At 41.5% G+C, this 23,623-nt stretch overlaps 1 protein-coding gene across 1 annotated transcript in view; it reads left to right on the top strand.

Moving 5' to 3' along the window:
- Nucleotides 1-23,623, top strand: part of CAPN8 (calpain 8) — a 121,999-nt gene that overhangs the window by 75,944 nt on the left and 22,432 nt on the right. The window contains exons 11-13 of the mRNA XM_044672725.1: nt 10,482-10,493; nt 17,490-17,701; nt 20,012-20,048. Coding sequence (XP_044528660.1) covers nt 10,482-10,493; nt 17,490-17,701; nt 20,012-20,048 — 261 coding nt within the window. The remainder of the gene's footprint in view (nt 1-10,481; nt 10,494-17,489; nt 17,702-20,011; nt 20,049-23,623) is intronic.

Genomic DNA, 23,623 nt, shown 5'->3' with positions numbered 1-23,623 from the left:
GGAGCAGGCTAAACGATATCAGAGAGCAAAGAATTAATAGGACTGTGCCTTTTTTCCTTCCTCCCTTTATCAGAACTGGAATATGTTCAGCTGGAAAGTCTAGTCTAAGGTGGGGTTTAGTTCCTTGTGTGGTAGGTTTTGCCTTATGATTGGTTTTTCTTCTGGTGTATCTATGGAAAGGACTTGTGTGAAAGAATATTGAGGAACCAGTTTTGTCCCACATGCCAGAAATGGATATCCACCACAATCATAGAACTTACAGTTTTCATGCACTAGCTTCTAGCATTGTAACTAATTTTGATCCAGCTCTGAATTGTTTACCTTTGGAAATCCTGTTTTCCTTTTGTTATTGTAATGGATAGGAGCAGCTTCAGTCTGGATGAATTGGGCTCATGCCCTGCCTTTGGCATATACTAACTCTGTGACCCTGGGCAAGGCACACCTTGGTTCCCTGAGTCTACAAGTTTCAGAGCAGTTATTCATTGGTTTAGGGAGTTTCTTTTAGAATGCAAAGGTGAAACCCTGGATGGAACAGCAGGTCTAAGGTCAGGAAGACCTCAGTTTAAATCTGGCCTCAGGCGCTAGCTGTGTGACCCTAGATAAGTCACTTAACTCTGTTTATCTCATTTTCCTCATATGTAAAATCAGCTGGAGAAGGAAATGGCAAATGATTCCAATATCTTTGCCAAGTCCCAATGGGGTCACAAAGAGTAGGACATAACTGAAATAACAGAACAACTAATTTCATACACTATCCACCTATCCCTTTCACCAACATGTATGCATATACCCTAAAAGAGCAGGAGAAGAAAACAACAAACCATGTCAGCATTATTGCAAAGAAGACTCTCAATGAGATGATTAGAAGTTGGACATAATTAAAATGACCGAAAAACTGCAAAAATGCAAATGAAACCTCAGGTATACACCAAAAAATTGATGGTCAAGCAGATCTGTCTAAGTTCTTCATGGCTATCTCTTGGCCTCTTTTCTAATGCTCAAGGATGAAATCTAGCTGGAACTAGATTGGACTGGCAAAGAAGGTGGTTGCCTATATCTATTTTTTCTTTTAAACCCTTACTTTCTGTCTTAGTAACAAAGCTCTAAGACAGAAGGGCAAGGGCTAGGTGATTGAGATTAAGTGACTTGCCCAGGGTCACACAGCCAGGAAGTGTCTGAGGCCAGATTTGAACCCAGGACCTCCCATCTTTAGGCTTAGTTCTCTATTCACTGAGCCATCTAGCTGTCCCCAGCATCTTTTTACAGATGAGGAATCCATAGAGACAAGATGTAGGTGGTAAGTAGCAGAGTTAGGATTCATATCCAGTTCCTTGGATTCAAATTTCAGGGCTCTTTCCATTGTAACATATCACCTCTCTTAAACATTGCCAAACCCTTACATGTCAGTGTGACTGATTTTATTGTATCATTAAGATATGTATGTCCATATGGATTGTCTAAATATGTAGAAATAGTTGCTCAAGTAGATAGAAGGTCAATCCTTCCTCTTGGGGAGAGAAAGAGACATTGGCTGGAAGTAGGAGCAGGCAGACCCCAGGAATACCACCAGGCTAGGTGTTCTTTTCTCTAATCTTTAAGGGGGGGAAGTAGGACAAGAATTATATATATTTGACCCCTTCAGATGTCTCTGGTCTAAGAATATGAGTCTGAGTTCAGAAGCAAAGATTTTTCTCTGTTCACTCTTTTAAAAAAAAAATCCTTCCCTTCTGTCTTAAAAATCAACATTAAGTATTGGTTCCAAGGCAGCATCAGGGTAAGGGCTAGACAATGGGAGTTAAGTGACTTGTCCAGGGTCGCACAGCTAGGAAGTATCTGAGGTCAGATTTGAATCCAGGACCTCCCATCTCCAGGCCTGGCTCTCATCCACCGAGCCACCTAGTCCCATCTCCCTGTTTGCCCTTTAGGGAGGAGAGTCGCTTTGAGTTTACTCTCATCTGACTAGCTCCTTCTCACCAAACACTGGTACACAAAAGACCATTACAAATATTGAGTAAACTTGTTTAGCAAAGCAGAACAGCAAACAAAAATTTGAGTCCTACAGATTTGAATATGTCAGAAAATAAGAGTGAAGGAGCTCTTCAGCTGAGAGCAAGATAAGGGTTCAGTTCAAGGTGAGAGAGGAGGTGGGGAGGATAGAAAGAGAAAACAGTGGGGAGAGAAGCTGGGAAAGAAGGCGGAGAGAGAAAGAAGTGAGTAGTGGGGGAAAGGAGAAAAAGGGGAAGAGTGAAGAGATGGAGGGAAGGGAAAAAGAGAACAGAAAGACAGAGAGATAGAGACAGGGAAAGACAGAAGCAGAGACTAATTTCCCCCCAAGAAGTCATTCTAGCATTTTCTACAGAGGCAAGCTGGAAATCAGGGACACATTGAGTCAGCTTCCCTTCCATATTTGCAGCTTCTCCTTCCACAGATTTCTCCTAAAGAATATCTGGAATCACATGTATCTCCATCCCAAGAAGCTCTGAACCCACTCATTAAATTCCTTATGCAGAAAAAGAACATCAATGCTTAGCAGTCTTCCCACCAATGATTAGTCACATCTTCCTCCTTCCCCATAAGGTGGTTTGAATAGGAGGAGGATTCTGATGGAGCATGGAGGCAGTGATCTCTTCCAGTAGGATTAGGAGGCCGGGGAGGAGAAGAGATGCACAAAGGGGGAAGTTGAAATTGTTGAGGACAAACTATATTTCCTCCTACTTCACAACTTTGCTGGGATGGACCTCAGCCCACACTAAGGCTCTGAGGTCTTTAATGAAGGGTGGAAGATGGGAAGACTATTCAGTCCTTTCAGCTGTGTCATCTGTAGAATTCTGAAAAGTAGAGCTGATAAGGAATTCTTTCTTCTGGAGTGGGAGGGAAGAGTGTTGGGACAGTAGGGAGGAGGAGACATTACTATAGAGGGTAATTCAGAGAAGAATTCTGTGCAGAGAATAGCCTCATGGCAAGTACCATTGTAGGTAAGGGGGGAAAAGGCAGTCTGTTCCCTAGAGAGCCTTATCCATGCTCCATGTAGTCAAGACAGGAGAAAGTAGGGTTTTGCTTTTTGGAATAGAAGTGGTAGTCCCTGGACTACCACCAGAGTGCCTTTGCCAAGGAAGTGAGCTCCTCCCTCTGCCATCTTCTTTCTTTGCCCCGCAACACACACACACACACACACACACACACACACACACACACACACACACTCACACACACATACTCTCTCTCTCTCTCTCTCTCTCTCTCTCTCTCTCTCTCTCACACACACACACACACACACACACACACACACACACGCAAACACAACTTATGGCCTCCTCCTAACTATGGTTCTCAAGAAAGCAAACCAACTCTGATCTCAGTCTATAGTTCTGAAAGCTCAGTCAGATAAGAATCTCAGTCTCCACATCCTTATCGTTCTGATATCCTAAAACATAGCATTTCCAGCACTATTAGTTTCTCAGCATATTTGAGCTAGGAGTAATATGGAATTTTCTATTACCAAGGTGATCTTTTAAAATAACAAGCTTCCTGGAACTTCCCAATTGTTTTGTTACATTTGGCTGGACCCTGGAATCCCAGGCTTAATAGTGAATTAATTTAGTAGTGAATTAACAAGTGAAAAGAGCATCTTGGAATCTACTTGTAGAAGGAGAGAAGTATTATGCTATAACACCTCCAATTCCATATTTCTCTTAACTTCTGGATCTTTTTTGTGTGTTTGGTTTTGTTGGCTGATTGAGAGTTTAGGGGATTTGTTTTTTCTTGGGTAGTGGGGTATCATTGAGAGGGTTCTGAGCTGAATTGGAGGGATACTGAATGACAGAACTAAATGAGTAACTCAGATCAGTAGACTGATTAAAAGTGAGCTCATTTCTTTTTTTTTTTTTCAAAACAACACAAAGTCAAGTCCATAAAATCATAGAATTTAGAGCTGGAAGGAACTTTAGTTCTTTCCCCTCATTTAAAGATAAAGACACTTAGGGATGCCCTTCTTTTAACTTTCTACTCTTCCTTTTGCTTATATCATCTACTCTCATGATTATCACCTTGATGAAGATGACCCCCAAATCTATATTCTTATCCTTACTTTCTTCCAAGAATTTCAGTTGTGTATTTCCAGTTGTCAACTATTTGTTGCCGACTGGATGTCCTGCAGCTACCACAAACTCAACAAACATTATTGTTGGCAGATGTTCCAAACTGAACATATCATTTTTCTCCTCAAAGCCTGCTGCGACCCCTAATTTCTCAATTTCTGCTGATAGTATCCTCATTGTGCTCCTCACCAAGGCGTATAACTTCATAGTCATCTTGGGTTCATTTTTTTTCTTCACCGCCCTCCATGTCCAATGATTTGCTGAGTTCTGCTGATGCTAGCTAGCTCTGAAATAAATCTAACATCCATATCTTCTCAATGCCCAGGGCAGCTATCTTTTATAACATAGATTTAGAGCTGGGGGGGGGGGATTTAGAAGTAATCTGGTTCAGTCCCTTGGACAGCTAGGTGGTGCAGTGGATAGAGTGGTAGGCTTAAAGTCAAGAAGACTTCAGTTCACATTCAGCTCCAGACATTTTCTTGCTATGTGACCCTGGCCAAGTCACTTCACCCTATTTGCCTCAGTTTCCTCATCTGTGAAATAAGCTGGAGAAGAAATGGCAAATCAATTCACTATCTTCACCAAGAAAACTCCAAACAGGGTCATAAAGAGTTGGACATGATTGGAACAATAACAATAGAGTGCAACCTTTTAATTTTATAGAGGAGACCCAAAAAGTGAAAATGACTTGTCTGAGGCCACAATGTTAATGAGCAGTAGAGCCTGGACTTAAATAAGATCCAGTTGTAACATTCTGTCCATTTTCTCTCTGCCTCTTTGTTTATGGCCCATTTCTTCTCACTTAGATTGCTATACTGCCATAGGTCTTTCAGGATAACATTCCTTCTCCAATGCAACTTTTACACCACTGTCTAAGCAAGCTTCATGCTCTTTGATTCAAAACTTTCAGTATATCTTCATCACTTACAAAATAAAATATAATTTCTTGATCCTGGCATTCAATGATGACCACATTTGTTTAGAAGTTACCTTTCTACTGTCATCCTATATGATTCTCTTTCACGTACTTTCATCCAAAGTATGCTGCCCCTTTCCACTATATCTTTGTTCTCTCTCTTTGCGGCTAAGCATCAGCATACTAGAATGGTTTTCCTTACTTTGACCCCCAACATTGGTTTCATGAGGTTTCTCCTTCTTTCAAGACCCAACCCAGATGCCACCAACTTCAAAAAACATATTCTGGGGGGCAGCTAGATGGCTTAATGGATAGAGAGCCAGGTCTAGAGATGGGAGGTCCTGGGTTCTAATCTGGCCTCAGACACTTCCCAGCTTTGTGATCCTTGGCAAGTCATTTAACTCCCATTGCTTAAAGATACTCTTGACACCTCAGTGAGAGTGGTCTCTTCCTCTTCAGATTTTCACAGCAATTTTCCTATATTTCTTCTTTGTCGTTGTTCAGTCACTCTTTGCAACTCTTTTTGGGGTTTTCTTGGCAAAGACACCAGAGTGGTTTGCCATTGCCTTCTCTAGCTCATTATACAATTAAGGAAACTAAGGGAAACAAGGTTAAGTGACTTGCCCAAAGTCACACAGCTAGTAAGTATCTGAGACCAGATTTTATCTCAGGAAGACAAGTCTTCCTGACCCTAGGCTGGGCATTCTATCCACTTTACCAGCTAACTGCCCTTTCCCCTTGTCTCCTTTATCACAATGGAAGGTGATCATAGAGTTGTGTGCCATTCAGAATGCAGCACAGGAAGACAGCATATCTGAAACTGGCAGACATGTTTAATAAAGGGAGGATCATCCTCATTCCAGCCTGTATGACCTCTTCCTGGGCTCTTATACCTGCCCAATTGACCTACCATTTTTAGTTTCTCTCCTTTCCAACTCACTCTCCACGTTACTGCCCAATTCTGAAAGCATGAGTCTGACCATGTTACTCCCATGCTAAAGTAACTTCAGAGGCACCCCATTACTGATAGGATAAACTACAAAGATAGGGAGGGGATAAGAGACATTCAGAAGGAATGGTGGTATTGTTTTTTAGGGAACGATCATGACTTGTTATAGATGTTATGTTGAATTCCTCCATGATTCTTTTGATGTGTTGTAGTTTTCCTTTATGACTAGTTCCCTTTATCTGGAGTTCTGAGTCTGTGAAGAAGAGAAAAGTGTTTTCAAAAGCCAGATGTGGTTTTCTGGGAGAGAGGGGGAGTGCATCATTCTTTTCTGTCCAGTGCGCACCATATTTTGCCCTATGCATCTGCCTTCTATACTCCAATTGCCTGCAAAATGGAATCCTCCTTTGAGGTTGAGCATCTGACACTGACAGAGCTCACTAGAATTTCCCCCTGAGGCCAACAACATTTGTATGGCTGTTCCGAAGCTCTCTGGGTTCTATGGTGCCAAATGCTCCATGCCAAGCTTGCCTGCCTGTTTTTATTTCTGAATCTGTACTTCAAAGATAGCTGTCTTTTTCTATCCATCAGCAGAGACCAGTGAAGGTAGGGCCTCCATGTCTCCCTAAACAGGACTTGTGCCAAGGGAGACACCCCACCTGCCCAGCTTAGTTCCTTCTGAGCGACTCTGCTGGGCAGATTTAATGTGTGTTGACAATGTGCTCTGTAACTTTAAGAAGAGGGCTGCCAAGTCCTCTCAATTTATCTCTCCAGGTGCCATTACTTTGCAGAGGCTGGAGCAGGAGAGAGAGATGGGGGGAGTGCAGACATAGTTATTTTAGTTAGGAAAGTATCCAGAGAGACCTGGAGAAGAGGTATGAATTACACATTGCTGGAAAAAATGGCTTAAGGGGTAGCCTGACCCAGTACGTGTTCATACATCACTTTAGGGATTGAATCCTCAAAGGCAGATTTACTTATGGTGCAAGGACAGCACATTGGCCGCATGCAGTTAAAGCCAAGAAATGTTTATTAAGCACTTACAGCGAGTAAGATGCTGGGAAGGCAAAGGTGGACGGGGACAGCATGATTCATTGAAAAGAATACTGGTTCTGGAGAAAGAGGACCCAGGTTCCAATCCTACCTCTGATAGTACTACCTTCAAAAACTCATTCAACCTCCTTGGGTATCAGCTGTTTCCTTATCTGTAAATCAGTAAAACTGGAGATCTGAACTAGGATACTGAAGTCCCTTCCAGCTCTTCTTCTATGGTTCTGTAAACTTTTAGGTCCTGCTGTGAAAGATCCCAGAAATGTATGGGGAAGAGGAGATTTAAAAACAAATCATTAGGATACAGAAGGAGTGACAATTGTAGGCACAAAGGAGGGGTGCTAGATTAAATGCAATGAGAAACTGGAGGAGAAAGAGAACACTTTCTCTTGGGGGCAGAGAAGTCTTCTCAGAGAAGGTGGCACCTTGAAGAATAGGACTATGGTGGGTGGTGATGGTGCAGGAGCCAGTTTCAAGCATGGAGGACTGTGTGGAAAGGAGTGGAGATAGGAGACAATAGAACAAGGTTGGCAGGTTGGGAAGAGGAGGTAGGCTGTAATGTAGGATTAGGGAAAGGAAGTCATGATATGAGCTAAGGTTGGAAAGGCATGTTGGAGTCAGAATGTGAAAATCTGGGATCAGAAATTTATTCTTTATTTGGTAGACAATGGAGAGCCAATGAAGATTTTTTTCAGTTTTGAATTTTTTCCCTATTATCTGATGAAGATTATTTTATTATTATTTTTTAATCCTTACCTTCTATCTTAGAAGGTAACCCTGGCGGTCTGGGAGGCAAGACAGGGATGAGGGGCAGGTAACTCTACTGATTTTCTTTAGCCTTTCTTGGGTTCCCTGTGGAGGTGACCTGCTTCCTGAGTCCATTTAAGGAAGCTTCTCTTTCTCTCTCTAATAATCCTTACTTTCTAACTTAGAATCAATACTGAGTATCAGTTCCAAGGCAGAAGAGTGATAAGAGCAGGGCAACGACTAGGAATATTTGAGGCTATATTTGAACCCAGAACTGCCTGTCTCCAGGACTGGCTCTCTGTCCACTGAGCCACCCAGATACCCCCTAGATATGTTCTTTTTTTTATTATACATTTATTAATATTCGTTTTTAATCTGTTTACATACTTTATGCCCCTACTTTCCCCTTCACCCCCCGCTCTCCCCCCATCCATGGCCAACGCACATTTCCATTGGTTGTAACATGTGTCCTTGTTCAGGGTCTATTTCCCATTCATGTCCGCCTCAGCCCATGCATTCAAGCAATTGTTTATCTTATATGTTTCCTCTCCTGCAGTCCTTCCTCTGAATGTGGGTAGCATCTTTACCATAAATCCCTCAGAGCTGTCTTGTGTCATTGCAGTGCTGCTGGTACAGGAGCCCATTACATTTGATTTTACCATAGTATATCAGTCTCTGTGTACAATGTTCTTCTGGCTCTGCTCCTTTCGCTCTGCATCACTTCCTGGAGGTCTCTCCAATTTGCATGGAATTCCTCCAGTTTATTATTCCTTTTAGCACAATAGTATTCCATCACCCGCATATACCACAATTTGTTCAGCCATTCCCCAATTGAAGGACATCCCCTCATTTTCCAGTTTTTTGCCACTACAAAAAGCACAGCTATAAATATTTTCATACAAGTCTGTTTATCTATGATCTCTTTGGGGTACAAACCCAGCAATGGTATGGCTGGATCAAAGGGCAGGCAGTCTTTTATAGCCCTTTGGGCATAGTTCCAAATTGCCAGCCAGAATGGCTGGATCATTTCACAACTCCACCAGCAATGCATCAATGTCCCAATTTTGCCACATCCCCTCCAACATTCATTACTCTCCCCTTCTTTCATTTTAGCCAGTCTGCTAGGTGTGAGGTGATACCTCAGAGTTGTTTTGATTTGCATTTCTCTAATTATTAGAGATTTAGAACACTTTCTCATGTGCTTTTTGATACTTTTGATTTCTTTATCTGAAAATTGCCTATTCATGTCTCTTGCCCATTTATCAATTGGGGAATGGCTTGATTTTTTATACAATTGCTTTAACTCCTTGTATATAGATATGTTCTTAATAAACATTTATTTACTAACTGTGCAACTCTTGTTTATATTGTCTTTATCAGTGGTTCCCAAACTTTTTTGGCCTACCTCCCCCTTTCCAGAAAAAATATTACTTAGCCCCCTGGAAATTAATTTTTAAAAAATTTTAATAGCAATTAATAGGAAAGATAAATGCACCTGTGGCCATCACTGCTCCCCTGGATCGCTGCAGCACCCACCAGGGGGCAGTAGCACCCACTTTGGGAATCACTGGATTGTCTCATAAACTATCGTAAGGGATTTACCCAAAGTGTTGATCTTTGATTTCGCAACATTTTAAGGACACCAGAAGAACATTTCCAAGGCAAGGAATATTTCATAAATCAATCAACAGGGGCAGTGAGGTGGCTTAGTGGATTGTGAGCCAGACCCAGAGCCAAGAAGTCCTGGGTTCAAATCTGACCTCAGATACTTTCTAGTTGTGTGATCTTGGGCAAGTCATAATCTCTGTTGCTTAATCCTTATCACTCTTCTGCCTTGGAATGGATACTCAGTATTGATTCTAAGTCAGAAAGTAAGGATTATTCAAGTAAGGATAATTCAAATTGTTTGTCAACTCCAGGATGGGGGAGGGAAGAGGGTAGAAAGACAATAAGAATCATGTAACCATGACAAAAAAAATAAAATAAATAAAATATACTTATATATATATATAAATAAAAAAATGAAATAAAAATTTAAAAATTGACCTGAAGGTAGCTAAGCCAATTAACTGGGATATACATTTCTTAGTTTATATATATATCTATCTATATATCTATGTATAGGCATTTATGAATGTGTGTATATATAAAATATCACTTATAATATGTAAATTATAAAAGTATATAGATTTCTAAAATGAAAATATAATCCTTCATAACTAAAAAACAAACATCAGCAATTATTTATCAAGCACCTACTATATATCAAGTATCCTATACTAGGACTATAAATACAGCGAATGAAATATTCCTTATTCTTGCCATCTTTAGAGAAGACACTTCTGTTCCCTAACCCAATTGTTTCAGACTTCTCTAAGCCACTATTTCTTCCCTTTCCTACTTCACTCAGTAATCCCTAAAGAAGAATCCATATGATTACCCTTCTAGTAAATATAATAATAATTATTATTATTGTTATTATTTAAAAAAACTTTAGTCTTAGAATAAATCTTGTATATTGTTTCCAAGGCAGAAGAATGGTAAGAGCTTGGCAATGGAGGTGAAGTGTCTTGGTCAGAGGCCAGATTTGAACCCAGGATTTCCTGTCTCTAGGTTTGGTTCTCAATCCACCTGAGTCACCCAGCTGCCCCATTCACCTGGGTATTTAAGGGAAAGTGTTTGGAACCCTTGGATCACCAGGTCTTTCTTTCTCTCTGCTTTACAGATCCCTAAAGAGGTATGTACCTGTGAGCTGCTGGCAATCTCCTTTCTGTGGGCAAGAAACATATGGCGGCCTGCTGCCCATGTGGGTGGAAGGGCTGCTGTAGTTTCTTCTAACTGATCGGATTTCATGTAAACAGACCCTCTGAGTTTATGGATCCTCTGAGGCATCAACTGAACAAATTGGTAAAGAGAATTCTGGCAAATCCCCCCCTCCCACCAGGCATCAGAATGAAGAGGCTTGGTGATGATGGGCCATTCCCCTCTGGGTCCATTTGTCTGATGAGAACAGGGATAATTATAGGAGAACCAAAGTCCCTATTGATCTACTACACAAGGATGTCTTTGCTCCAGGAAAAGGAAATGCACTTTTAAGAATTTTTTTTTTTGAGAGAAAACGCATGTCTTTTGTCTTTTTTTTTCCCTCTCCTTTCCCCTTTGGCATCATAGAATCATATGCTCTCCTGTTCAGTTATTTCAATCATGTCTGACTCCTTGGGAGCCTATTTGGAGTTTTCTTGGCATAGACACTGGAGTGGTTTGCCATTTCCTTCTTCAGCTCATTTTACAGATGAGGAAACTGAGGCAAATAAGGTTAAGTGATTTGCCCAGGGTCACATAGCCACTATGTGTCTAGATTTGAACTTGGGTCTTCCTGACTCCAGGTCTGGTGCTCTATCTACTGTACCACCTAGCCTTAGTTTAACTCTTCACTTTTCAGGTGCAGAAAGTAAGTTTCTTTCTTTCTTTCTTTCTTTCTTTCTTTGTTTCTTTCTTTCTTTCTTTCTTTCTTTCTTTCTTTCTTTCTTTCTTTCTTTCTAAACCCTTAACTTCTATCTTGGAATCAATATTTAGTATTAGTTCCAAGGCAGAAGAGTGGTAAGGGCTAGGCAATGGAGGTTAAGGGACTTTCCCAGGGTTATACAGCTAGAAAGGGTCTGAGACCAGATTTGAACCTAGGACTTCCTATTCTAGGCCAGGCTCTCAATCCACTGAGCCACCCAGCTGCCCCTGGAAAGTAAGTTTCTTAACTGGATAAGTTAGAAAATGTACCCCAATTTTAGCAAGTAATAAACAGCAGGGGCAGGATTTGAATTTGGGTTCTCTGACTCCAAATCCAAGTGTGTTTCTATTATGCCATGTTTTCTTTGTGGAATGAGGTTTGAGATTTATCTTAGAGCAAATGAGCCTAAGAACAGAAAAATGTCACTTTAAAATTAATTTTTATTTACATCTCCTATAACAAGAGATAAAAAAGAATCTAGCAAAACCAATGCATCAATAAAATTGAACCCAATATGCAACATTCTAGGCTCATGGTCTCCCAGCCCTATATAGACATGAGAGAAGTACCTTTTCATGTCTCTTTTTTGGGGCCAGGATTGGTTGTAATAATTCCATAGAATCCAGTATCTATTATTTTGGTGCTAAGAACTTCATTCGTAATAGTACAGTCACCATTTTCCCCATCTGAGGTTTTCAAAGAGCAACCTGCTACGATGACAACTTTGACTTGTGTGACATGGAGAGTTCTAGATTTAGTCAGAGAACCTGGATTTGAACTCTGGGTCTGACATTTATTTTTAATTCTTTTTTTATAACCCTTACCTTCTGTTTTAGAATCAACACTGCATATTGGCTCCAAGGCAGAAGAGAGGTAAGGGCTAGGCAATGGAGGTTAAGGGACTTGCCCAGGGTTAAACAGTGTCTGAGGCCAGATTTGAACCCTTTTGTCTCTGGGTCTGGCTCTCAATCTATTGAGCCATCTAGCTATCCCTAGGGCTTATGTTTAATTGAGAAAGTCATTGAAACTCCCAGGGTTCAAGTTTCTCATCTGTAAAAAGAGACGTTGGACTAGATGCCCTGGAAGGTCTGTATTAGTTATAAAACTCTGATCCTATAGCTCTAAATCCACCTTTCTCATTCCTTCAATCAATCAACCATTTCCAAAGGTTCCTGTACTCCCTTCTTCCTTCTCCTCCTCTGCTTCTATGAGTGTTTTCAACACATACTTAAAAAATTCTTTTTCCATGTTTACATCAATTCATTTCTTTTCCTCTCCTGTTTCCCCCTCCTCCCAGAGCTAATAAGCAATTCTACTGGGTTATACAAATGTTATAATATCTATTTCCATATTATTCATTTTTGCAATAGTGCAATCTTTTAAAATCAAGCACCCCAACTCATAAGCAAGCAATAAGTCATTTGTTTTTTCTTCTGTGTTTCTCCTCCCACAGTTCTTTCTCTCAGTGAGGATAGCATTCTTTCTCATAAGTCCCTTGGGATTGTTTTGGATCATTGTATTGCTACAAGTAGTAAAGTCCATTACATTGGACAGTTCCACAGTGTTTTACTTTCTATGTACCATGTTCTCTTGGTTCTATTCATTTCACTCTGCATCAGTTTATTGAGGTTCTTCCAGTTCTTCCAGAAATCCTCCAGATCATCATTCCTTACAGCACAATAATATTCCATCACCATCTTACACCATAATTTGTTCAGCCATTCCCCTCATTTTCCAATTTTTTGCCACCACAAAGTGCCACTATGAATATTTTTTACACACATTTTTCACTATTATCTCTTTGGGATACACATCCAGTAGTAATATTTCAGCACACATTCTTAACCTAAGCTTTATGGGCATTTTCCTCTCCTGCCTGGTTGTTATTGTTGCATTGTTCCATTTACATTTGATTCTTTGTGACCTCATTTGGGCTTTTCTTGCCAGAAATACCAGGGTGGTTTGCTCTTTCCTTCTCCATGTGTTTTTACAGATGAGGAAACTGAGGCAAAATGGATTAAGTGACTTGTTCAGGATCACATAGCTAAGTAAGTATCTGAGGCCATATTTGATCCCAGGTCTTCCTGATTCCATGGCCTACATTCTATCCACTTTACCACCTAGCTTCTGTCTTCTGACTTGAGAGAAGTTTAATTCCCCAAAGGTGCATTTACTCAGCCATCTTCCTCTGCCTTGGAGGTCTGACCTGGTGGCTGGTGAGCTCCATTGGTAGTAGCACAGAGTCATGGGTTCAATCTCTACAATGGGTATTTTCCTTACCCATCTTAAAGATTCACATTACCCATCAAGAGGCATGGATTTACAGTGCATCTTTCCCAGATAGCTCCCATTTGAGGTGTTAGATGTAGATAAATGTTCTGCATAAGAGTAGTGGGTTTGGGGGTCTAAATTATGGGGCTGGAATTCTTATTTCTCTTTTGTTCTGGGTGATCAAATCATAGAATTTAATAGTCATGGAAATCCTGGATGAATCAGCTAACCTCTTTGGGCCCAGTTTCTCCAACTGTGAAACAAAAGGGTTGGACTAGTTGACTTCTAAGGTTCCTTCTAACTCTAAATCTATGATCCTTAAAAGTGAAAGGAACCACAGAGACAACCAGGTTCAACCCTTTTAATTTGCAAATGAGGAAACTATATACAGAGAGACAGTTTAAGTTATTTACCCAAGATCACAAGTTAGAAAAAAGAATGTTGGGATTTGAACTCATATCTCCCCATACTCTGAATCCAGAGTCCTTTCTGTCAGTCATCCAGGGGCAGCCAGATGGGACAATGGATAAAGTGCTGAGCCAGAGTCTGGAAGACTTCTTTCCTGAGTTCATATCCAGCCTCAGACTCATCCCTGGTAAGTCACTTAACCCTGTTTGCCTCAGTTTCCTCATCTATAAAATGAGCTGGAGAAGGAAATGGCAAACCACTCCATTATCTCTGGCAAGAAACCTGATTGGCACCATGAAGGATCAGACACAATTGAAATGACTCAACAATGACAATTCCATAGACACATATGACCCTACTATGGGAGTAGAGGCATCAAACAAATATTATTTTGTTAAAAAAGGAACAGCATGATGTGGAGGGAAGCATATTGGATTTGGAGTCAAAAGATGGGCTAAAATCCCAGTTTCCTAGAGGGTACCCAAGTGACCTTTTGCTAACTCACCTAACTGAGTGGGTTAGATGGATATCCCTGATGTATTCTCAAGCTCAGCATGTCTGAAACTGAGCCCATCATCTTTCCCCTCTAAACCTGTCCTTTACTATAATTTCCTATTTCTACCAAAGGCACCACCATCCATCCAGTCCCCTAGGTTTATACCTTGGCATTTTCCTTGACTCTTCACTCTTTCTTACTCTTCCCCATCCCCATATCCAATCAATTGCCGCGGTTTGCTTTTTCTCCCTTCACAACATCACTCACATCTGACCATTTCTCACTACCACCCCTCATTTAGGGTCTCGTTATGTCTTACCTAGGTTACTGCCCCTTCTTCCTACCTGGCTTCCCAACTTCAGTCTATCCTAAGCACTGCTGAAAAAGTGATTTCTTTAAACATAGATCTGACCACATTCCCCCTTCTCAATCAGTTCTAGTGGCTTTTTAGTGTCTCTAGGTAAAAAAATAACCCATAAACCTTTCTGTTTAGCTTTCAAACTCTTCACAATCTGCTCCACACCTATCTTTCTAGCATCATTAGACTACTCCCCCTTCTACACTCCGTGATCCAGTCAAAATGGCTTTTTCCTCTATTTCTCACATATGACACTCCACCTCTATTGTCTATCCTCCCTACAAGGGATATAGTCCCTATTTATCTTCACCCCATAGAGTCCTTTCCTTTCAAGACCCACATCAAGCACCATGTTTTACATGAAGCCTTTTCTGATTCCTCCCAACTATGGGTAGGCTCCTTCCTAGATTACCTGGTAGTTAGCTACATTGTATTATTCCTTTATAAATGTATCCTGTGTTTTGTTGAGTTATTTCAGTTGTGTTTGACTCTTTGTGACACCATCTTGGACTTTCTTGGCAAAGATACTGGAGTGGTTTGCCATTTCCTTCTCTAGTTCATTTACAGATGAGGAAACTGAGGCAAATAAGGTTAAGTGACTTGCTCAGGGTCACACACAGCTGGTAAGTGTCTAAGGTTGGATTTGGATACCTGAAGATGAATATTCTTGACTCCAGGACCGATATTCTATCCACTGTGTCATCTGGTTGCCCAATACTAATAGATGTACTTGCTTTTTTCACTGGAATATAAGCTTCTTGCAATTAGAGATTGTCTCTTTCTTTGTATTAGTACTCTTCTCCTCCAGTTAGCATAGTACTTAGAAGACATTTAAAAAACCCCCTCACCTTCTGTCTTAGAATTAATACAAGTATTGGTTCTAAGGCATTAGAGTGGTAAGGGCTAGACAGTTAGGGTTCATTGACTTGCCCAGGGTCACACAGTTCAGAAGTGTCTAAGGTCAAATTTGAACCCAGAACTTCCCATCCCCAGACCTGCTACTCTATCCACTGAGCCACTTAGCTGCCTCCTGCCCTCCACCCCCACCCCTCCCCCAGAAGACAATAAATGGGGATTGATTATAGTTGGACTATATGCATTGTCAGATTTCCATCCCTTTCTGAGCCTGTGAACAGTTCTCTCTCTGCTTCTGCACCTTTGCTGACACTTCTTCCACTCCTCCCAGCCCCAGTCCCAGCTGCAATTAGCTCTTATACCCCCTAGTTACTAAGCCCAGCGTGTGTCCTGCTTTCTGCCCTGTCTAACCCCTCCCTGCACTAGCCACAATGATGACTTTGTTCATCTCCCTGATTGTACCTACCACTGCTGCCTTAGTAACCATGAGCTCACAGCTGCCCTGCCCATGGAACACAAGTTTTCTCAGTTTGCATATTTGGGAGGAAAATGGATGACCTGGGATAATCCTTTATAGGAAATATGGATCATGACATTATAGGCTTAGTGCAACCCTTCCTTTACCAGCTGAAGAAATAGAAGCCATAGAGGTTAAGTGACTTGCCCAAGATCACACAGTATCAAGCAGCAAAGCTGGGATATGGACTCAAGCCCTATGAGTCAAATCCAGGCTTTTCCCACTGTATTATGCTGCCTCCTTGGTGTGGGAGTGGGGCTGGTCTTGGGTTTCCTTTCCAGTTTCTTGTGCCCAAATAGACTTGGGGGAGTCCAATGGGATAAGGAGATTCTGTGGCCAATGATAGAAAGCTCCTCTCCTGTACTCCATCTGGCCAGTTGAGCTCCAGGTCACACAGAAGCCCCAGGATATTGGTGCAAATCACCCATAGTCGTCATCATCTTAATGATGATTAATTGGGAAGATAAAGTGCTAAAAGGAGACTTAATTACGGTAATAATAATCTGGCATCTGTGATTTCAAAGCATCTTGCAGTCCTTAATTAGAATGTCTCATAGACTCAACAATGACCCCACCCTATAATCCCCTTCCTTCCCCCCACCCCCAAACAAGTGTTGGCTTACTGATCCCCTCTGTCACCATTTTACAGATGAATAAAGTGAAACCCATAGAGAGGAAATGACTTTACCAGAAGCCACCAAAGGAGTCAGAGGCAGAATTAGAGCCCAGGGTCTTTGACCCATCAGTCATTCAATCTACCTTTTTTGACTAGTCTTGGCCAAATGGTGTCAATAACAGGTTATCCAATTGCACACCACTTCCCTGAACAGATGGAGGCCTCCTCCCTATCAGAGATCTGTTTGTTTGGCAGTTAATAAAAGATAAGAGGATCATTTCTGATTTTTTTTTTTACCTTGGAAGCTCAGGATTTAAACTTCTATTGCTGACCAAATTAAATGTCTGAATAATAGCTTGTATGAATCAGCTAAAAGACTCATGGAGACAAGTATCTAGCTAAAAAAAAAGCAAAATGATAATTCTCCAAATTATAATATTAGGATAGATTTTTCTGGCCCCATTTTATAACAGAGAGAAAAATCATGGGAAACTGTAAAGGCTGGCTTTGGAGTCAGAAGATCCAGGTTCAGAATTCTGCTTCTAATACTTAGTCTCTATGTGACCTTGAGCAAATAACTTAACCTTCCTGTGTCTGCTTTCTCATCTGCAAAATAAGAGGGTGGGATTAGATGGCCTCTGAGATCCTTCCCAACTCAACGCTTATGATTCTATGAAAAATAACTTTCTAAATGTTGATTTGTGCAGCTGGAGAACCACACTGAAGTACATCTGAGCCAGGACTTCTTCTTGGGACATCAGCCTGCTGCTCGAACCCCAGCCTACTTTAACCTTCGAGAAGTTTCTAGCAGGATCCACCTCCCTGTGGGAGAGTACCTGGTGGTGCCGTCAACCTTTGAGCCATTCAAGGATGGAGAATTCTTCTTGAGGATATTCTCAGAGAAAGAAGCTAAGTCCCTGTATGAGCTCCTTCATGTGGCAGGCAGCCTGATAAACCTGAGTATAGGAAAGATTACCAGCAGGGAAATTACTAGAGGCTGGGAGGAAGATTCCAGTTGTTGTCTGGGGTGCTGAGAGTCCACTTGCCAATCTGATGAGGCTTCCAACAGGGTTCCTGTAGATCTATAAAATGACAACAGACAATAGACCAAGGATTCATGGATTGGTGATTCCCTGCCAAGTATTCACTGATTCAGTCAACAAACATTTATTAATTGCTTACTGCGCACAGAACACAATGGCTGACAATAGCAGGGAGATGCCATACTTACATAATTATAATGCAAGACTTCTTTAGGGAAAGGACCGTGTTTTCCCCTTTCTTTGTATCATCAGTGCTTAGCAAAATGCTTGGCACATAGTAGGTGTTGAGCAGATGTGTGCTGTCTTGACAACAAGAGAGGCACAAAATGCAACTTAATTCCTGAAGGGATGAATTGGGAAGGCAGCTTAGATTTAAAAAGAACTTTCGAAGATGGATATTATTTAAATAGGGAGAGGTAATGAAGATAACGGCAGGAAATGAAGAGCGGAGGCACAGAACTAGAAACAAAAGGTATTGCATGGAGTATGTATAGGGTATGAGGGAGATAAAACTGGAAAGTGAGGGTGGTATGAAATGGAAGAGCAATTGTTAAGCACTTAATATGTGCCAGGCACTGTGCTAAGCATTGGGAATACAGTTAGCAAACTGAGTTTCAAAGAACTCATGGAAGGGGAGAGTTCAGTTTCTGGATAGTTGGAAAGACTGTCCATAGTTCTTAGATACACCTTTGGGAAGAAGATATCCTGGTGGGATCTGGATGGGTGGAAATCCAGTGTGTGTGTGTGTGTGTGTGTGTGTGTGTGTGTGTGTGTGTGTGTGTGTGTGGTTTGGGTGAAAGGGGGTGTACCAGTCTAAGGAATCCAAAATTTGTTAGGGTAAGAAGTAGGGGATAGGACACCTAGATGCCTAGATAGCTCAGTAGATAGAGGACCAGGCATAGAGAGGAGAGGTCCTGGGCTCACATCTTACCTCAGAAACTTCCTAACTACGTAACCCTCAAGAAATCACTTAACCCCACTTTCCTAGCCCTTATTGCTCTTCTGCTTTGGAACCGATACTTGAAATCAGTTCTAAGGCAGAAAGTAAAGTTAAAAAAAAAAGAGGTAGGAGATCATTGAAGGGTTTTGACAAGGAGTTACTAAATGAGATAATGAATAGTTAGTCTGGAGGTATGTTATTAAAACTTTAAATACTTAGCTGGAAATCCATATGAGATAAGCACCCATTCTGAAGCACTAAACTAGGGGTTCTTAGCTTGAACTTCATGGTGCCTCAAGAGGTCCACTGATACATTCAGGGGTTCTGTGAACTTGGATTGGAAAAAATAAAATCTGATAGTATGAAGCAGATACTAGAGTGCAGAATGGGGAGTAGGGAGAGGAGGCTGAGTAGGAGGCTATTATAATAGTCCAGAGAGGGGTAACAAAGTCCTGTTAAACAGGTAATAGTAGGGGAGGGGATAGATTTGAGAGTTATTATAGAGAATGCTTCAAGAGCACTAGTTGGATATGGGAAGTCAAAGAGAGGGAAGAGTCAGAGGACACCAAGGTTTTGGACATGGGAGACAGAGTGAATGGTGACCTGGCCAGAAATTGGAAAGTCAAAGAGGAAGAGAGTTCACATGTAGTACAAAACTTGGAGTGAGGGCTGGAAATGAGACTGAGGGAGAATGCAAGCAGCTGTTTGCTCAGGAGAATTTCCATCTAATTGGAATAGCTCTTGAGCTATAGAATCACCCCAGATGGTAAAACCAAACACCTCTTCTGTGTTCCGTCCAAAACACGTGGAAGAGGGTTTTGTGCAATTGCTACTAATGTAGACATTTCTAATCAAAGAAGTGTCCCAAGGAAAAGAGGAGGGTGGTAACTGGTACTCTTAGCCATGGAAGAGAGCCCTCTAGAAGTTTTTCTTGGCAGAGTTCTTCACGGGGTTAAAAGATGGTATGACCCTAGAAGTTTTGAGGGAGCTAAATAAATCTGATACTTGGTACCTACAGTATATGATCTCAGAGGATGCCTGGAAAGGCATGAGGATCTTTGTCAGTAAGGAGACTTACTGGGTGGTTTAGGAAGTCGGGAAGTGGTTGAGGAGAGAAATTCCTTTTCACCCTTCACCTTCCACTCACCCCATCAATGTTTAGAGCGACTCCAGAGAAGATTAATCTTTAGCTAGACTCTCTGTCCTTTTTATGTTGATTTTGTTCCTATGAGTATTTGTGTTTCAGGGAAATCGGAGACAAGGTAGCTGGAAACCCATATGAGGTAAGCACCCATTCTGAAGCACTGAAATAAGGGTTTTTAGTGTGAGCTTCATGATTCCTCAAGGAACCAAGAGGTCCACTGACAGATTTCAGGGTGAAAAACTTGTGTTCTTCATGCTTCATTGCAAAGGTCATTGTGAACCTGGGTGGGAAAAAATACAACTCTATTTTCACTAACCCCTCTAACTAAAAGTTGACATTTCCTTCAATTATAAGTGTAGAGAAGGGGTTCACAAATACCACTAACTTCCAGAAATACATGACACAAAAAAGTTTCAGAACCTCGGCTCTAAACTCATGGATTTTTTTGGGAAAGGTAAATGATTTGTTTGGGAATCTATCTTGAGTGATGTCAACGAAGGTCAAAATCAAGGTTAATAGAATGAGGAACATTCTGTGGCTGTCTGAAGAAGTTCTGAAGGAGCTGGAAGCCATTATCTTTCCAAGAGCCTTGGCGGTCCCTAAGGGAATCCAATTTGGTGTCCTTTGTCTACCACCTGAAGTGGTGATCACCCCCTGTATGTTGTTGGTTAGCCACACCAATCTACCATGTGCTGACCATAACACCCTGCATTGAGAGACAGTATAAAGACATGGTTCCTGCCCTTGAGAGACCTTGTGGAGGATGAATGGTGGACAGATGAAAAAACAAACAAACCCAGGCTTTTTTTGTTTGTTTGTGAACTCACCTTGTTTGTAGCTTATGGTCTTAGAAGGTTTCCTTTTGCCCTGACAAACCTCTTAAGCCACTTAAGTAATTAACTTTATCATGGTAACCCAGAATTAGGTCTCAAACCCAAGTCTTTCTGATTCTAAGGCTCAGATTCTGGTCCTTATGGAGGCTGCCTCTCAGTCAGAGAATACCCACCAGGAGACTAAACATTTTGCTTGACTTGGGATTTGTTATTCAGTCGTGTCTGACTCTTTGTGACGCCTTTGGGGTTTTCTTGGGCAAAGACATTAAAGTGGTCTGCTATTTCCTTCTCTGACTCATTTTACAGATGAGGAAATTGAAGAAAATAGGATTAAGTGACTTGCCCAGGGTCACATAGATTGTAATGACCTGAAGCTAGATTTGAACTCAGGTTTTCCTGACTCCATGTCTCACACTCCATCCACTGTGCCACCTAGCTGACTTGTGGTATCTGTATCTTTACAGCTGCATGTAGATAACTAAAATGCTTTGCAATAGGCTTCCATATCTCACTTGGTTTTCTCAACTACTCTGTAATATACATGCTATTATTAGTTCCATTTTACAAAAAAAGAAACTGAGGATGGTACAAATTAAAAATTAAGTGACTTGCTCAGGGTCACACAGCTAAGTATGTAGCTTAGGGAGAATTTGAATTCAAATTCCCTTGACCCCAAGTCCAGAATTCTACTGTGCCAACTAGCTGCTGGACATGCCTGGTATGACCTCCAAAGTATCTTCCTACTCAGAGACTATTTGAGTCTATGATTCCTTGGGGATGAGGGCGAGGGTGAATGGACTGAATCATCTGGGAAGAGTTCATTTGGGAAAGCCTCCCGAGGAGAGGAGTTTAAGGGCAGAATTTTAGGCAATGGATAGGGCTTGGCACCTGGAGTTTCAGGGTAGTGCCGATAACCATCCCTTTTGTATGTGTTGTCCCTGGATGGTGATATTTTGACTCTAATGAGGAGACCATGATGCTTAGCTCATGTTATCACCCTTCTGGGATGGAGCATCGTGAGAGGGATATTCATTCCTGATTCTAGGCAGTGATGTTTCTGAGCCAGACAGAAGGGTCCTGAGGTGGGGGGGAGAGGCAGGACTAGCAGGGTAGCATGAGCAGTTCATATTTCACAGCCCCAATTCTGTTTGCTTCTATGCCCAATCAGAAATAAAAGGATCCCCTGGTACTTTTCAGAGAGAGAACAGACTGCGACATCTGTGGCTGCCGCCATCCCACTCACATTACTGAGGCTTGGTTTTGTTTTTGCTGGCTGAGGGTTGCAGGTGGCATACTCTCTCCCCTGGCAAAGATTAGCCATGGAAGGCTTGTTCCTGCCATAGATCTATGAGATCATTCCTTGCCCTTTTAATCCAAGGAACATCCACTCTTCCACCATTAGGAATTTCTTATCAGGGATGCCTAGCGGAAAATGCATGCATTCTTTCTCCTTCGCTCTATTCTCCTGATTACTCTGAATTCCTCCACAGATGTGAACATTTCCTGTGGGAATCACTGTGTAAGAATTAGTCTGGGAGTAGTGGCCAGGATCCTGGGTTTCTGATACTCAGGAACCAAGCACAATATCTAAATTCACACTTAAGATGGCAGAAACACCTACTTACTTACCATTCCCCGTGTGGATTGTCCCTCTCTTTTAGAAGGTGAAGTTCTTGAGGTCAAGGACTATCTATTTTGTATATTTGTAGCCCCGAGGACTCAGCACAGTGTAAAGGTTTCAAATATGTGCCTTTTTCTTTCATTCATTTATTCATTCACAGAAATCTTTGGATCTGTGGCTTTTTGGGCATCTCTCAGGTACATACGTTTTCTGAGGTAATTAGAATAAATATTCCCCAGAGAAGACCCGAACCTAGCCACATGATATCCTTTCCTTGTATCTGCATAGAGGCAGTTAGGTGGTGCAATGGGTAGAATGCCAGACTTGGAGTCAGGAAGACCTGAGTTCAAATTCAGTCTCAGACTTTTATGGTTGTTTGATTTTGGGTAAGTCACTTAACCTCTACCTCATTTTCCTTGGTTTCCCATAATGGAGACCTTTGCTGGTAAGGGAACTGCCCCTACTAAAGCAGATTAGTACCCCATCTGCAGTTTATGCCCTTAGAAAATTGCCTGGGAACACTTTAAGGTTAAGTGATTTTTCCCAGGGATTTTAAGATCATAGACTTAAGAGCTGGAGGGGTCTTGGTGATCATCAAAGATAATCTCCTAATTTTACAGAAAAGAAAACTGAGAATAGGTGACCTGTCTAGGGCCACAGTGCTACTTATGTGTGTATGTAGAAAACTTGGGTCCTAGGATTCATGTCTCTAAGGCAGGCTTTTAACACCTTATAAATGCTTTCTAATTGGTTCATTGACTTAGACATGTTATTCAGGGGGCAACCCATTCTTTCCTCATTATCTCTGGGGAGTAACTTTTGTGGCCCCCATCCTTTTCTGAATGGGGTTATAGGAGGGCCCACAGAAACTCTGTTTACTATCCTCATGATGGTAGTGTGAAGAAAGTATTATCTAAACCTTAAAACACTATATAAATGTGAGTTGTTGTTATTGTTGTTTTCTTGGCAGTATAGGATTTCCCCCATATTGCCTTGTAAGAGCTGCTCAGCTAGTTGTTACACCAAAAAGTTGCCATGGGTCAAAGGGGTTGCTCTGCTGGTTAATGTTAATCTCTTATAGATAATTTATCAAAGCCCCAGTGGTGAAAAGCCATGGAAATTCCCTTCCTCTCATCCCTAAGAAGATGACTCCTGGGGGGGGGGCAGCTGGGTGGCTAAGTGGAAGGAGAGCCAGACCTAGAGACTGGAGGTCCTAGGTTCAAATTTGACCTCAGACACTTCCTATCTGTGTGACCCTGA

This window comes from Gracilinanus agilis, chromosome 4, assembly GCF_016433145.1.
Source record: "Gracilinanus agilis isolate LMUSP501 chromosome 4, AgileGrace, whole genome shotgun sequence".
Lineage (NCBI taxonomy): Eukaryota > Metazoa > Chordata > Mammalia > Didelphimorphia > Didelphidae > Gracilinanus > Gracilinanus agilis.
Note: the sequence above shows the minus strand (reverse complement) of the source record. Positions and strands in the feature narration are given on the sequence as shown.